The 16,859-nt window shown below is 53.0% G+C and overlaps 1 protein-coding gene across 6 annotated transcripts in view; it reads left to right on the top strand.

The window, feature by feature from the left end:
* Positions 1-16,859, top strand: part of LOC8081667 (probable protein transport Sec1a) — a 59,280-nt gene that overhangs the window by 34,034 nt on the left and 8,387 nt on the right. For 3 of the 6 annotated variants that reach the window (XM_021459109.1, XM_021459107.1, XM_002453722.2), the window contains 3 exons: positions 8,555-8,671; positions 8,763-8,840; positions 15,222-15,412. In XM_021459109.1, coding sequence (XP_021314784.1) covers positions 8,555-8,671; positions 8,763-8,840; positions 15,222-15,412 — 386 coding nt within the window. Of the gene's footprint in view, positions 1-8,554; positions 8,672-8,762; positions 8,841-9,138; positions 9,315-15,221; positions 15,413-16,859 lie in introns of all 6 variants that reach the window. The other 3 variants (XR_002452229.1, XR_002452228.1, XM_021459108.1) reach the window with 3 other exon arrangements.

The following is a 16,859-nucleotide window of genomic DNA, read 5'->3' as shown; positions in this document are numbered from 1 at the left end:
CATCCCCCGGAGATGGTAGGAGGCGAGCTAGATACGGTCGGTGGCAAGCGTACACTGACCCTGGAAGAACTGGTCACACTAGTTGAGCCAATTCAGGGGTCACGGAGCCATCGTAGGTGAACTCCAATTTGTAGAACTTGGGTGGCGGCGGGTGCTGTGTGGCGGCCGAAGGCGCCGCGCCCATGCTGTCCAGCGGGTATGACGCGGTGGAGAACCTCGGCATCAGGCTGCCGCCATGGAGCAGGGGGCTGTACATGCCGTCCACCCTGCCGTAGAGGACGCCCGAGGCCAGGGTGCCGCCATGCGTCATGACAGCCCCAGTGGTCGAAAACGGCGGAAGGTGCAGCTGGGAGCTAGTCGACGTGTAGATGGTTTCCAACGAACCAGTGAGCCAAGTCGGGAGCAGCAAGGGCGACGGCGGGAACTGGATCTGCTACGTGGTCCCGACATAGGATCGCCGCCGTCATCTGCTTCGGGGTGAGGGCGAGGGCGGCGGAGGATGAGGGTGCCGGGGCCGAGGGCGTGAGCGCCCCGGAGGACGCCAACGCGCTTGAGGCTGACGCATCCGACGCGTGGGGCCGTAGCACGCCTGATGCCTGGGACAGCAGTGCGCGTGAAGAAGAGGGCAGCAGGGGTTGGGATTGCGGCGGCGGCGGATGGGTGGAATTTGGTGGAGGACTAACATGATCAAACCAGAGATCGCTGATACCAGATTGATAGGAATACGATCCCTACCGATGCATGGTCGCAGGCTGTAGGAGTGAGAGGGAGGAGGACGAGGCTGGACTCTGGAGGTGCGCGACGGCTCTTGGGCGCCATGGTCGCGTGCAGGGAAGAGGGAAGGGGGCGGCTAGGGTTCTGGGGGACTCCCAGCTCCCTAAAGGAAGCCGAGCAATCTGTTTGCGCTTGCTTAGTTAACACAAGTGTCTTACATCTGTTTATACAGCTCTCTCCTCGCTGATAATAGGAATTAAATAAATAATAAATAATGAATAAATTGGGCCAAGCCCCTAATTCCCTGCGCCTGCTTCTAGCCACTAATGGGCTTCCTCCAGTCATAACAGGAACACAAGCAACCGAACTGAGCCTAAAGCAAGGGCAACAACTAAGGTTGTTCTTGCCTAACCTCCTGACTAACCCGTTCAGGGGATCTAATACACACACACACACACACGATCGTGGGTGCGCCTGCATCGCCAGGCGTGCGGTTCTTTCTTTTCTTCCTGCTGTAGCCCAGCCTGGTCATAACATCTCTGTCCCGCTCCAAGAACAGCTCGTCGTCGAGTTGAAAGGCAAGTTAGGAGTCATGGCATTGTTGCAATGGTTCCCAAGTGTCTTCATCAGCTCCAGTTCCGTCCCATTGCATTGCCATATGCCACCGGAAACTGCAGCCCGAAGCACACATTCAGGTGTTGGAAGTATCCTGCCATGCTCTATTGGCAGAAGGGGTGGTGCAGCAGCAGGCGCAGTGCCGTGGAAGGGCTTGAGGACGCTGACATGGAAGACGCCTTTGATGCGGGCGCTCTGGAAGTGCGAGACGATAGGCAACCTTGCTAATGCGCTCCGAGACATGGAAAGGACCTGCGTATCATGGACCAAGCTGGGAGGCCTTGTGCTCCACCAGGGTGTGTGCTTGTTTGTTCAACACGCGCAGACACACCCAAGCTCCGACTACAAACTAACTCGTGGTGATGTCCGTCATAATAGTGCTTTGTGTGTTGCTGTGCTTGGACCAGCCAAGCCTGCAACCGGTCACCGGTGATGCACCACAAGTACATGGCAATGGTCTGGTTCACCACCTCAGACTGGTCATTCGTTTGAGAATGGAAGGCTGTGGTTATCTTTAGCTTCACGCCAGCCGTCTTCAGCATTGATGATGCGCAGATGGAGTTGTGACATGGCTAGCAATGTTTGGAAGTCGCGGATGTTGAAGTAGAGCTTGAATGGCTGTCCAGAGCTGGCGTGGTCGGGTATTCAACAGTAAAGCTGAAGCCATTGCTCATCCATTGATGCTGTGGAACTGTAGAAAGGTGCTTATCGAGCATAAATTTAGACTAAGGCCTGTTTGGACAGCTTTGCTTCACCGGTGGAGCAGTTTTTTCCAGCTTTGGCTCCATGAGCAGCTTCACTAGTGGAGTTGAAGCTGTGGTAGAATGTTTGACAGAATAGCTTCTCATGGTAGATAAAAAGAGGTAAATGTCCATAATACCCTTATTCTTTTCTTTTTCTTATTTTTTCTTTCTATATTATTTCTTTCCTCCCTCTCCGTATTCCCTTATTTTCTTCATCCATTGTCTTTTGTTTCGGCTTCGTTCATCCCATGACCGGGGCACAACCCTCGCCCTCGCCCATCTCGCCACTCCATGTGTTGCGCCACCTCTTTGCCTCGCTATCGCGTACTGCACCACCTCCACTCCGCCCACGCTCATCGCGCCACTCTGCGTGCTGCTCTGTCCATGACTACGCCCCCAACCCCACCCTAGTGACTTCGCTGCACTCTGGCCCTACGCTGCCGGCCCCGTGCTTGGGTACTCCGGTCCACTTTTGTTGACTCCATCCAATTCCGGCCCTGCACCGTCGCCGTGTTCCGCTCCTTTGCTGGCCTTGCGCGCAACGATGCACTCAAGGCAAACTGGACAATGGCCGCACGAGGTCCCACGGGAGCGTCGCGAAGCAAGGCAAAGCTGGTATTTTCAGCTTCGCCTCCCTCATCGCACTCATTCTCAGTGGAAATCATGGAGCTTTGATATCGAAGCAGAGTGGCCGGGGGTGTTTGGCAGCTTGCAAAGTGGTACCAAACTTACCCTATAATGGTTAGTGCGTAACACGAATCGCCATCACCATAAGTAGGACTTCCAATGCCGCATCGTTTGTACTAACCTGATCAGTTCATGCTCATATGCAGTAAGTTTGAGGTGGCGAGCTGCGAATGGCTGGCTGAAGAAAGCCAATGCCTCTGCACTTTGATCCCCTGCACCTTGATGGAGGACAGCCCCAAATCCAGAGCCAGATGCGTCACCATCTCCGTCCGTGGCTGCTTGTACTGGCACTGCACATCAGTCTTCTGTCACCTTGAGCTACCTAGTCACGTCCTCAATCGTGAGTGTGTCCATGTCAATCAATGTCTTGATGGACAGGGGCACAGGGCGACTATGTGTACGAAGACGTGACGACGTGCAGATATTTGGTGATAGCCTCCTTGGCTGTGTAGCTGAGGATGGCAAGTTGCCTTAAACAATCCCTGGACATACTCTAGCAGCATCGATTGGAGGATGGCCGCCATTGCCTGTCGGTCCTTGACCACGTTTGTGGTGCCGGTGTTCACCGTGTACCACAATCCCTGAGCTTGCCTTCATCAACACCACTCACTTGCCAAAGTTGGTGCAGGTGAGAATTGGATACGGTGTTCCCAATCTCCCTCACTGTCCTCTGCACCAAGAATGGCTGTTGCTCTGGTGACGAAGACGTCCGGCGTCCTCTCAGGTCTAGGGAGAGGGAACACCCACCTCCGCCAGACATCACCATCGATCTCTCCTAGCTCAGCTGTGATGCTAAATCGCTAAACATTAGCTGGCAATCAGGTGTAGTCCCTCAACCTCACACACACTTGAGAGATAGATCAGTGGAGAAGGGAACAGAAAGAGCACAAATACACAATGGAGTTCTGCTGCTTACCTGAACTGGGTTGCAGCTGCCCAAGCACTTGTATATATATACATGTTCTACTTTCACCAAATACGAAGGAAAATATAATTGGTGGAATATTTTATATATTGCATTGGGCCTCATGGGCTGATTAGAACTAACACCTTATGTGGGTACACAATATGGTACTATTCCTATTTACTCTAACATCCCCCTGCAGTCACAGCGGGAGCGTTACAGACGGTAAGACTAGAGAAGAATGATAAGTAACATCCCCCCCGCAGTCATAACAGTCGATGCGCCGCGTATGCTGTGGCTGGAGAAGAAGCCGATGAGTCCTCATGCAAGGCGGTAGCCCTTTATGCCGATGTCGAGGTAGCCGAGCGTAAGGGCGCAGTAGCCGTGGCCAAAGAAGTCGTGCTGAAGATAGCCGAGGTCGACGTAGTTGTAGTTGGGTTGCGTGTCGATGGAGCTGCTGGCACACAAGGGGCACCATGGTAATGACAGTGACGCGTCGAGGCAGTCGTCGTGGGAGGGGGCGATGCCGAAGTCGATGCAATCAGGACCGTCGTAGAAGAAGGGCGACGACGCAATCGAGGCAGACGGGGTAGGAACGGGAGGGTCGATGCCGAAGTCGATGCAGTCAGCCGCCTAAGCATCGAGGCGCAGCGTGTGGTTATGCTGGACGAAGAAGAAGCAATACGGGAGAAGACGCGTCGGCGAGCATGTCTCAGCGACGACACGGGTAGTGGCAGCTCGATGACGAAGACCGAATCAGCAGGACGAAGACCTTGTGCAGACGGATGGCGCAGCATTGTTTGCGCAAGTCATTGATGCACAGGTGACGGCGATGTAGATGCAACGACGAAGCAGAGACACGGGCGGCGGTGCTGCAGCCCAATGAGGCGACACAGCAGCAGCCCTATTGCTCGGAGAAGATGCGCGTAGTACTCGGAGACGGTGTCGATGAAGTCGATGCCGATGCCAGAGTAGAACGCGCGAGGTCGACAGGCGGTGGGCGACTCAATCCTGATCAGTGATCAGGCAAACCAAAAAGATACAGCAGCAGATCAGGTGTACCCAGCAAGACGACACGACGGCTGCGGTGCGTCCCGATCGGGTGGCGCAAGGCGCACGACGGGTCACGAACACGCAGGGTCGAAGGCGCCAACGCAGATAGACAAGGTGGAGATGGGCAGATCCGCTCGGCAATAGCGACACGCCAGATCTGGCTGCCTCCATGGCAGCGCAGGGTCGAGGCGTGTGGCCGGCCCTGGCCGCCACCACGGCGGCACAGGACAGGGCGATATCCATCTGCTTCCATGCGATGAAGATCAGGTGTTGATGGCGACAGCCGGCGACGGGCCCGGGGACAAGGCAGCGGCGGCAACCTGGCGATGACGTAGGGGAGATCCCGATCTGCTGTGCGACGACGACAGCCGGATCAATATGATCGGGCGCTTAAAGAGGGGTGCTGCCCCTGGCGGAGATCGACCTCTCTCCGGGGGCACGCAGTGCGGAAGCGGCGGCGGCTAGGGTTAAAATCTAAACCTAGGCGAATGATACCATATTGAGTTGCATGCACCAACCAGCTCAATCCAAAAGCTTAAGCTGATGGAGAGAGGTGGCCAATTCACTTATATTCCAACAAATACAATGGCCATACCAGCCATACTACCAACTACAAGGCCATACTGGACATACTATCAGCCTCATGTCATAGGGCAGTAGTACAAAGTTGTGAAAAGGAGCAAGAGTTGACCAGATTACTAAAGTCTAATTTGTCGTATCTCCACGTTGCTAGAAGCTCCTGCTCCTGCCTCTGCCTTCACTGGCATCTAGTGCACCTGATTAGGGCTCTTCCAGCAGGCACACTTTGTGCAGAAAAGGAGTTTTCAGATGCATTGGGGTGGATGTTTTAAGTTCATTAGTTGTGTCAGTGTGAGTAAGAACTCGTGGGGTGGATGTAAATCTGCTGCGGTCATGCACTGGATGATGCACATTATAATTGGATAAACCTCTGCTCTCTGATCGGGGAAATGAGAGCTGCCATCTGTCGTATGTGATGACAGATAGGGAGATCATCTTTTCCTTTGAAAAAAATGGAGTGTTGAGCGGCATGTAGCACCAGCTTGGCATTCACAGGAGGCCAAGATGTTATGAACGAGGTGGATATTTGGGAGATAGATAACTAGGCCTTATGCTTTGCCAAGAGCTTGAGAGATTGAGGGGGATATTTTGGGATAACTAGGCCTTATGCTTTGCCAAGAGCTTGAGAGAATAAGGGAGACTATAATTGTTTCTTCATAATTCATTGCTTCCTTTACATTGTGCCCCATGGGCTGAATATAAAAGGTACATAGGACTAACACCTCTTGTGGCGCCAAGACAATATGGTACTATTTCTATAGACCAATAACCAAGAGAGACACTAATTAACACTAATGGGCTTAAGGCCCAACTAGGACACTTGCGCCCTACAGCGCCCCTCTTTATGCCCATGACATCTCGCCCGCCCTTGGAGACCCAGCTCGTCCTCGAGCTGGAGAGCTGACGCGAAATAGGGTTAAGCCTTTTATATCTCGGCTTCCCCTTTTTATTGAAGACTAAAATAGAAGGATATCCACCTGGATCCCATGGGAAGAGCGCCTCTGCTGGCTTCATGTAGGCTGAAGGGTGGAGTGTGAAGCAGCTGGCTATTATGCTGAAAGTGTCTAGCACCACGGCAGGCACAAGGATGAATGAGATAGCCTTTGATGCCTGATGCTGGATGCTGATGCGAGGTCGCTGCACTGGAAACGCCCATACTTGGACCTCCACTGCAATTGGAGCCGCAGGCCGTATCGGCGAGTCCGAGTGGATGAACACGTACAACAACGTCGAGCTGAGGAGCATGCGTATCTGCCGCACCATGCGACGGACAAGCATTCCTCGCACTGCTGCCTGGAGGCACACAGTTGCTTGCTCCTTCGATGCTTTTGTGGCACGAAGAGCCTGCACTCGGCGACGTGCTAGGAGTCCCCGTGCTGCTGCCTGGAGGTGTACAGCTGCTCGGCGTTCACGGTCCTCCTTCTCGAGACACACCCGGAGGCGATCCAGCTGTGCGGTCATATCCGCAAGGCTGCGCAGGCAGTTGTCGACACCAAGGACAGCCGGTGGAGCGGATTGGGGCGCGGAGTTGGTTTGAAGCGCCGCTGCAGGAGCTCGGTGAAGTGACGCCATGCTGGGTATTCATCTTGCGTGACTTGGCGGAACCACTCACGGGCATCAGCTTTCAAATTGCGAGAAGCTAGCCATACCCGTTCTTCCACCATGATGCGCTCCCGGCGGAAGTAGAGCTCGCACTGGTTGTCGAAGGCCTCCAGATCAGAGGTTCCATCAAACTGCGGGAACTCCATCATGTACGGGCGTCGACGGGTCGAGGTCGCGCCTGCTGGATCGGCGGCGAGGGGTGAAGCCGTGGTCGTCTTGGATCGAGTTAGCGCCTGCTGGAGAACGGGTGGCGACTGCTGGTGGTGGGCTCGGTGGCACCGAGGGGACGGGCGGCCGGCGCGGAGAGGATCCGCGCGCAGAGGCGTCGCGCGGACGGCGTGGAGGAGGGCCGCGCGGATGGTGCGGACAATTCCCTGTCTTTCCTTTCCGCCCAATCTTGGCCCTGATCTCTGGTGTGGCTAAGAATAGACGACATGCAGAGGTTGAGGGTTCGGTGGATGTTGCACGGCTGTGGAGGCTGCGGCTAAGAATAGAAGAAAGGCATGCAACATTGGAGGACTAGCATGCAATGGTTGCCGTGCGGTGGGATGGAGTGGCGGCGGACGGTGCTGATCGGATCGGGATCGGAGAGTTGGCTCAGCGGCTAGAAGCGGGGTTGTGGCTGCGCGAGATGGTGGGGATCGGGCTGTGGTGGTGGCGGCGCGTAGTGGGGCAGCGCGGCGGCGTGTTTAGGGTTGAGGTGGCGCTGCTGCTGGCTGCCAGGATCGGCTGATCTCTTTTTTTTTTGGAAACGAAGGGGATCGACGAGATAGTTGCTGTTGGCGGCGGCTGATGGAGATGGAGGCGCAGCGGCTGGGGGCTGTGGTGGTGGATGGCCGTGGAAGATGGATCGGCCAGCGATCTGGATTTTTTTTTTGATGTGGAGGATTGGCAGCAGCTGTGGATGGATCGACAGACTTGTGATACCAGATGTTATGAACGAGGTGGATATTTGGGAGATAGATAACTAGGCCTTATGCTTTGCCAAGAGCTTGAGAGATTGAGGGGGATATTTTGGGATAACTAGGCCTTATGCTTTGCCAAGAGCTTGAGAGAATAAGGGAGACTATAATTGTTTCTTCATAATTCATTGCTTCCTTTCCATTGTGCCCCATGGGCTGAATATAAAAGGTACATAGGACTAACACCTCTTGTGGCGCCTAGACAATATGGTACTATTCCTATAGACCAATAACCAAGAGAGGCACTAATTAACACTAATGGGCTTAAGGTCCAACTAGGACACTTGCGCCCTACAGCGCCCCTCTTTATGCCCATGACACAAGACCAGGGCACAATTGAAGAATTATCTTTCACACAGTTTAAATAGTTACGCTTGATTTTCATCACCATGGAGAAGTGCAATGTTTAAATAAACATTTTTATCAACGCAATGTTTTTTGTATTGATAAATAAGGTTGAATGTCACCTGAGATGCATCTTCTATTCCTTTCATTGGTAGCCAATCAGGGCTACAATTTTGATCCACGATAAATGATAAACTGCTGCAGTGGTATGGACTGGCTGAAAGAGAAGTCTTTAGTTTACATCAAAATATTTAATAATGTGGAACTCAACTTAAATCAATTTCCTTCAGTGGATCTCATGCTAACTCTCGTCAACAGTTGCACTGAACCTGAGGAGATGTTGTTTGCAGTTGGCAGGATTATCTGCTGATGACATGATTGCTGTAAATAATATGCGTTGCTTATGTGGGCCTGATACCAAAAAGTCTTCAGTAGGGGGTTTTGCACTGAAATTTGATGTCCATAAGGTAAATAATCTAGATTATTTCCCGGCTTGTATTTATATATGTAATCTGGATCTCAAAACATTTTTTTTCTCCTGTTGAATGTTGATAACAGAAGAAGCACGCACATCGAAAAGAGCGAACAGGGGAAGAATCAGCATGGGCACTATCCCGATTTTATCCTATTTTGGAGGTATGAATCATTGTTTTCTCTAGACTAGTTTAATTATTTGATGCTACTACCAAATCATCTAAAACTTGCCAGTTTGGGTTGTTCACATGCACTTTGTTTAAGGTTCTGTTTTCCATGTCACATATTAACTTAATGTTCTTACAATGCATGCTAGAAATATAAGTTACCCACTTTATGTACTACATTGAATTTCGTCTGTTTTATTTTGTCGAAGTACCCATATAATATTTAGGAAGATTTATATAAAAAATTTCTGAAGTCAGTAAGAATTTCTTGTAAAATATCCTTTTACTTGTAGGGTTGATTTTCAATTTGCTAGAAAACATGGCAGAATATTACAAAGATGGTCAAGGACTTCTGGGAAGTTGGCGTGAATTTAATCACGACAAAAAAGACAATCCCTCTGTCCCAAAATATAAGGACTTCTGGGAATTTTAGGACAATTAAGTGTTGGCACAGCAACCCTGCACCGAGGTGAGCAGCACCTGCTCTCCTCCCCTCTCCCTCTCCCCTGCTCCAAGGTAGAAGAAAAGCCCTGAGCTACTACAGCACACACACAGTTTCAGACTTGAACTGAAACTGCAAACTGAATGAGTGGCAATGAACTTGCTGCTGCTTCCATTGCATTGGGCTGGTTTATATACACCAATACATGTACCTTCTAAGGTACAGTTCTACCAACTACATACACCTAGGGTACAAGGCTGAAATCAGCCATCAACTACTCTAGTACCAGCCATACAGCTGGTGTACTTCTACTAGTACAAGTATGGCCTATTGCCTTATACTCTACAGGACCAAAGACTTGACCAGCCATGAAATGATTTGATCCACTTCCATGCCTCTGTCCTGGTCAGCAAGAAGAAAGGAAGGGGGCAGCAGATTATGTCTTACATTAAGAAGATAAAAGTCCATACTCCTTAGTCAGCAAGAAGAAAGGAAGGGGACAGAGCCACCATTTTCTGCTTCAGTGATTGCCAGGCAACCGGCACAGCCCCGAGGAAGACAAGCACCCCAGAGGTGCTCCTCCGTCCATCCACGTCCCCGGCCATGTCTGCATCACTGTAAGCCACCAGCTCTGCTTCCCCTGTCCTGGGTGGTGCCTCGCTGAAGACAGACAGCCGAAGCCCGCCACGCTTGGGGAAGATGAGCCCCATCTCCGCTGACCCCTGGACGTAACGCAGCAAGCGCTTCACCGCCGCCCAGTGATCTTCTCGCGGATCCTCCATGAAGCGGCTCACATAGCCGACGGCGAACGCAATGTCCGGCCGGGTATGCGTGAGCCACCTCAAGCCACCGACGATGCTCCGGTACAAGGTGGCATCCACCTTCTCCGCCGTGCTCTGTTTAGAGAGCTTCACGCGCTCCTCCATCGGTGTAGCCACTGGCTTGCAGCCCACCATGCCTGCCCTTTCCAGTAGCTTGAGCGCGTACGCACGCTGTCTAAGCTTGATGGAGTCCGCCCCCTGCCTCACCTCGATCCCGAGGTAGTAAGATAGCGATCCGAGATCACTCATCTTGAATTGGCTGGCCATCTCCTCCTTGAACCGAGCGATGTCGCTTGCCCGCGCGCCGGTGATGATCAAATCATCGACGTACACCCCGACAATGAGGTGCTCCTTCCCCCGTCGTCGGGTGTACAGAGCATGCTCGCTGGCGCACCGTGTGAATCCAAGCTCCGTCATGATGGCGTCGAGCTTGGCATTCTAGGCGCGCGGAGCTTGGCGCAGTCCATACAGCGCCTTCCGAAGCCGCAGCACCTTCCGCTCCTGGCCCGCCTGCACGAATCCTGGTGGTTGCTTGACGAAGACAACCTCCGCCAAGTCGCCATTGAGAAAGCCAGTCCTTGGCCGCCGCGAGCGCAAGCAGGAGCCGCACCGACTCCATGCGCACCACTGGCGCAAAGACCTCCTCGAAATCAACCCCTTCCCTCTGTACAAACTCGCGGGCGACGGGCCGTGCCTTGTGCTTCACGACGGCGCCCCGCTCGTCGCGCTTGACCTTATACACCCATTTGAGCCTGATCGGCCGGCATCCCACCGGCGGATCGACAAGCTCCCAGGTGCAGTTGTCCTCAATGGACTTCATCTCCTCGAGCATTGCACGCCGCCATGCTTCATCGCGCTCCGCAGCTACAAACGTGCCCGGCTCCTCTGCGCTCATCAAGAGGAAAGTGTGGGCACCGTTGTCGAGCAACCGTTCGGCCAGTCCTGGCATGGCTGCCTCCCTGACCACGTTGTCCACCCGTCGGAACCGCACCTCCTCCCCTTCATGGAAGGCATCCACGAAGTCTGAGACGTTGGAAGGTGGCGAGCGTACTCGACTGTGGCCGCAGCAGGTGTCCTCTGCTCGGGCGAGCCAGGGGATTCTTCCCCGGCCAGTCCGGGCGCATCCAGGTGTCCAGTCCTGCTTGGACTGGGTGGCTTCCCTGCTGCAACCGGCGACTCGGCATCCCTCGCGGCTGCTGATTCTGGCGGCTGCTCCGCTGCTGCACCGTGGCCTTGAATCACCAGGTGTTCGACGTCGAAGGAGTCGCTGATGCCACCGCCCTCTGATGCTTCCCCCAAATCGGTCTCCTTCTCCCACCTCCAGGCAGCCGCCTCATCGAAGACGACATCTCTGGACACCATCACCTTCCCGCCAGCCGGGTCGTAGAGCCTATAGGCTTTGGACCCTTCCTCGTAGCGAAGGAACACTGGCTTGGTGATGCGCACATGGCCAATGCAGCCGAATGTGCGCATGGACGAGACATTAGGCTTGCGCCCATGCCATGCCTCGAACGGCGTCTGCCCTCTCAGCGCCTTGGTGGGAGCCCGGTTGAGGATGAAGACGGCCGTGCTCACCGCCTCGCCCCAGAAGGCTCCCGGCATCTTCTTCGCCTTCATCATCGAACGTGCCATCCCAACGATGGTCTGGTTTCGGCGTTCCACCACGCCGTTCTGCTGAGGAGAATAGGGCGCAGTGAGATGGCGCCCCATCCCCTCCTCGGCGCGGTAGGTGGCGAATTCTATCACCGTGAACTCGCCGCCGCGGTCTGTCCTCAGCACCTTAAGCTTCTTCCCGGACTCCACCTCCACCCGCGCCTTAAAGCGCCTGATGGCGTCCGCTGCCTCAGCCTTGCTCGTTAGAAGCTGCAGCCACATGTAGCGGCTGCAATCGTCTACGAGCAGGAGGAAGTACCTCCGCCCGTCGTGGGTCGCCGGTGTGATTGGTCCGCAGAGGTCTCCATGGACCAGCTCGACTGCGCGACGCTTGGCTGCCTTGGGGAACGGCAGACGCCTCTGCTTCCCCGCCAGGCAGCTGTCGCAGAGCTCGCCGCGTGCCTGATCTCCGGTAGACCGTCCACCATCTTCCCGAGCCGGCCCAGCGCATCGAAATTGAGATGGCCGAACCGGCCATGCCACAACCATGGCTTCTCTGTGCACGCTGCTGCTAGGCACACTGGTTGCTCGATCTTCAAATCAAGGAGGTAAAGTCGGTTGCGTGATCGCTTTACCTTCGCCAGGAGTCGCCCGTCCTGGTCCCTGATCCGGAGCACGCCGTCGCGGATGAGCACCTCCGCGCCGTGCTCGTCCAGCTGACCCAAGCTGACGATGCTCGACCGAAGTTCGGGGATGTAGTAAACCTCCGAGAGCGCTCGGTGTTCCCCGTTCTTGCACCTGAACAGCACCGTCCCTCGTCCGCAAATCTCCACCCGAGAGCCGTCCCCGAACCGAACGCTCCCGGCATGCTTCTCGTCCAGCTCGGAGAAGGCGGCGCGGCAACCGGTCATGTGATTGCTTGCGCCGGAATCCAGGTACCACCGTTGTTCGGACTCATCTCCGGCGACTCCAAGATGGACCTGCGCTCGCGGCTCATCAAAGTGATGGATAGCCAGCGGCGCAAGACTCTGCTCCGCCTCCAACACTTCATCTCCGCCACTCTGCTCCACGCAGTACACCCCCATCAGGAGTGCGTGATCGCCGTCACTGTCGTCCTGAGCCAGGTGCACCTCATCCTTCTTCTCCTTGCGCTCCGGGCACTCCCGCGCCCAGTGCCCAACCTTGCCGCACTTGCGGCAGGCGTTCGGGTCGGAGAACTTCTTCTTCCCCTTCTTCTTGTCCGCCGGCCCCTTGCTCTGCTGCTTACCGCCGCCGCGATCGCTGCCACCACGGCTAGAGCCTTCCCCGGACCGCCGCTTCTCCTTCATGCGTGTTGACCACTCTTCCTCGGTCAGCAGAAGCTTGGGCTTCTCCTTCTCTGGCGCCGGTGTGGTGCCACTCTCTGCTACCCGCAGCCGCCCGGCCACGTCCTCCAGAGACAGCGTGGAGATGTCCAGCATGGTCTCGATGGTCATGGCGAGCTGCGAGTATCTTGCCGGCACGGTGCACAGCAGCTTGGTGACGAGGTCCTCGTCGTCCACCTTCTTGCCATAGGTGGCCAGCCGCGTGGCCAGAGATTGGAGGCGAAGGGTGAAGTCCTCCACCGACTCCCCGGACTTGAACTTGATGTCGTTGAGCTCCCTGTGCAGCTGCTGAATCCTCGCCCTCTTGGCTCGATCCGAGCCAATGCGTAGGGACTCCAGCATCTCCTAGGCCTGCTTCGCGGTCTCCTTGGCGCCCAGCGCCTCGTGGTACTCCGCCGGCGTCGAGGCCATGAGCGCCTCCATGATCCCCACCTGGGCATCCTCGCTCCGATCATCCTCCTCGATCGCCCGCCACCACTTCCGCGCGCGCAGCTTCCACTTCATTTGCGTCGCCCAGTCACCGTAGTTGGTGCGGGTGAGCATGGGCCAGGAGCCGCTCCCGCCGAACTCCTTCACCACACGCACCTCGACCTACGGTGGCGCCGGTTGGAGCTGGCGCTCAGCGCCCTCCCCTCCGCCGTTCCGGGCCGCACTGTCCGCCATTGCCGGTCGATGGACCTAGCACACGACTTGTACGGCTCTGATACCACTTGTTGGCACAGCAACCCTGCACTCCAAGGTAGAAGAAAAGCCCTGAGCTACTACAGCACACACACACAACACACACACAGTTTCAGACTTGAACTGAAACTGCAAACTGAATGAGTGGCAATGAACTTGCTGCTGCTTCCATTGCATTGGGCTGGTTTATATACACCAATACATGTACCTTCTAAGGTACAGTTCTACCAACTACATACACCTAGGGTACAAGGCTGACCATCTGTTGATAGCGTGCCCATTTGCAAGAGAGTATTGGTACTCCGTCCTCCATCATGTTGGGTTACAACAATTCACTCCTCAGCCGTCTGATACAGAGTTTGATGAATGGTGGGACAGATCATGGCGCATAATTCCGGAACACCAAAAGAAGGGTTTTAATTCCCTAGTAGTGCTAGGGGCTTGGAGTATTTGGACACATCGCAATGCGTGTGTATTTGATGGAGCGACTCCTAGCATATCAAGAGCCCTCAGCGCTACTAATGATGAACGACATCTTTGGGAGATGGCAGGCGCACGGTGCCTCTTTTCTTTGACTAGTCCGGTGCATGAAGAGTAGCGAGTGAGGAGTTGGTCGGTTTCTAAGTTGTAAACGGCGTGCGTGTAATCTCAAATGATTAGAGTGGCTTGTGTTGTGTGTGTTGGCGTTAGTTTTTCTGTTCTTTGGTTGTGTGGTACCTTTTATCTTCTTAATATAATGATACGCAGCTCTCCTGCGTGTTCGAGAAAAAAAAGAAATCAGCCATCAACTACTCTAGTACCAGCCATACAGCTGGTGTACTTCTACTAGTACAAGTATGGCCTATTGCCTTATACTCTACAGGACCAAAGACTTGACCAGCCATGAAATGATCTGATCCACTACCATGCCTCTGTCCTGGTCAGCAAGAAGAAAGGAAGGGGGCAGCAGATTATGTCTTACATTAAGAAGATAAAAGTCCATACTCTTTATTAGACAGCTGGGACCACTACTGTGTCCTGATTTGCTTAGTTTGTAGCAGGCTGTTGGGCTAATCCATGCCAAGCACCAGAACTCCTTATATTTTTGGAGGGAGGGTATTGAATATGCAAGTCCCATTGTGAAAGCCAAAGGCCCAAAAGGTGATATCCAGTGTAGAAGAAACTTTACTATCTGGGATATCAGAATGATCATATCTCATTCCATTAAGCCATGGAGAGTACAGGGCCTATGGGGTACTAAATGACTGAGCAGTACTCTAGTCTGCAGGGGTACTAAATAACTGAGCAGTACTCTAGTCTGCAGGGCTGCCGTTTGTACAGGCAAACCATCCTCCCCATCAGAAACACAATGAAATATTTGTACTTTTCTCTAAAATTATGTGAATGCCACCATATAATTCCTTTATGCCTTGGTTTTACCAGTTTTCATTTATATTGGTATAATGATGTGAGTGATGTTCTTACCTGTCCTGCAGGAATTGATTGAAAAGCTTAGCAAAGGTGAGCTTCCAAAAGATGAATATAACTGTATGAACGACCCTAGTCCTAGTGCTCATGGACCGCCAACCAGTAGCTCTGCCCGATCAAGTCCCGCTCACTCTATGCGATCCAGACGAACAGGTGGCACATGGGCTAGACCTCGTGGCTCTGATGATGGATATTCAAGGTGAGTGGTGGATACTCATTTCTTGGTTCATGTTAAGTATGAGCTGAAATCATCCTGGTCAGTAAAAGAGATTAGGAAGAGATGCTGTTTCAATGTAGTGTCTTATTAGATAATTAGTGGGACAGGGGCACCATGTTTTTCATGCATGGATGCTATTTTATTTTCCAACCAGTCATATCCCACAATGCAGTCATAACTCATAAGCATCCATATCCAGCACCCTAATGGCTGTTTCAAATATGTATCCATTGGACCACCACTACAGTGCTGGGATCATTGAGTTACTTACCAGGAGCTGGCCATTGGGTAACTTAACTTGTTTTGGAGGAGCAGACACTGGAGTTGCAATTTCTGCACAAATGTGGAACTGGCAAAGGAGTGTGTGTTGCCACTTTGCACTAAAGAGGAGCATGATCAACAAGAGGTCTCACTTTCATAGCATTTCCTGCATCAGTGCCTGACTTGGCATTTAAGGATAGCTGACCAAAACCATAGGCTAAAGAATCTTCAATTGCCAGTTGAGCTAACACTTCATTGATATCCAATTCATTGCAGACTAGTCCGCTAGTGCACTTACTTGGGCATTTGGTCGTTTTGTGCAGACTTCATTATGTGTTGGATCATAATTGTCTCACAATAGTAGCTCAAACCATTTGCTCGACGATAGTCTCTTAGTTGTCTCTCCTTCTAGAGTGGAGTAGACACTTTGGACTCAGGCTTGTAAGGAAACTGAGCTGGAGATTCGAAAGGAGTATGCTGCCTTGTTTTTTTTTTTTTTTGAATTTGGTAGAGTCCGGCATGTGTTGTAGTTTGGTCAACATGATTGTCGGTGCATTTTGTCAGGAGCTTAAGACTGAACCGGCACTCTGATCTCTTGTTTGACGTCTTTCAGAAATTGGGACAAAATACAGTTCATCAAATCCTGTATTGTGCATGGATGTCCCTCAAACTACAAAGTTTCAGCATAACATTACACAGTACTACTGTCTTGCTTCAACTCCAACAATTTGGTCAGAGCCTCCCTATAGAGACCAAATTGCGTTTGCACTGTACTGACAACAGTTTCCTAGGAACCCAAGTTGTTCTTGTGCTTGTACATCTGCAACCATCGTGCTGCATTGCCTTCAAAATGCAGAGCACCTGCAGTTGACCACATGGAATCTTCAATAGTTCAATTTGAAAGATCTTGAAATAGTGCATTTGTCCTGCTATGGGATTAGTTCCATTGAACTTGGGGGGTTGGGGGGGGGGGGGGGGGAAGGGGGGCCCAACAATTTTTTAACTTTGAAAAAAAACACCAGGGGGCCCAAATGGTTTGACCCCCTCTAATGCCCAAAGTATTTTTTTCTCCCCCGTCCAAAAAATGGGGAACGCTTTCTTCTTTAACAAAAAAAAAAAAGGTCCCCTTGGAGTGCTCCCCCCTTTCCAAACCGAACAAAAAAAATTT

The sequence above is a fragment of the Sorghum bicolor genome, chromosome 4, assembly GCF_000003195.3.
Source record: "Sorghum bicolor cultivar BTx623 chromosome 4, Sorghum_bicolor_NCBIv3, whole genome shotgun sequence".
In the NCBI taxonomy this organism is placed as follows: Eukaryota; Viridiplantae; Streptophyta; class Magnoliopsida; order Poales; family Poaceae; genus Sorghum; species Sorghum bicolor.
Note: the sequence above shows the minus strand (reverse complement) of the source record. Positions and strands in the feature narration are given on the sequence as shown.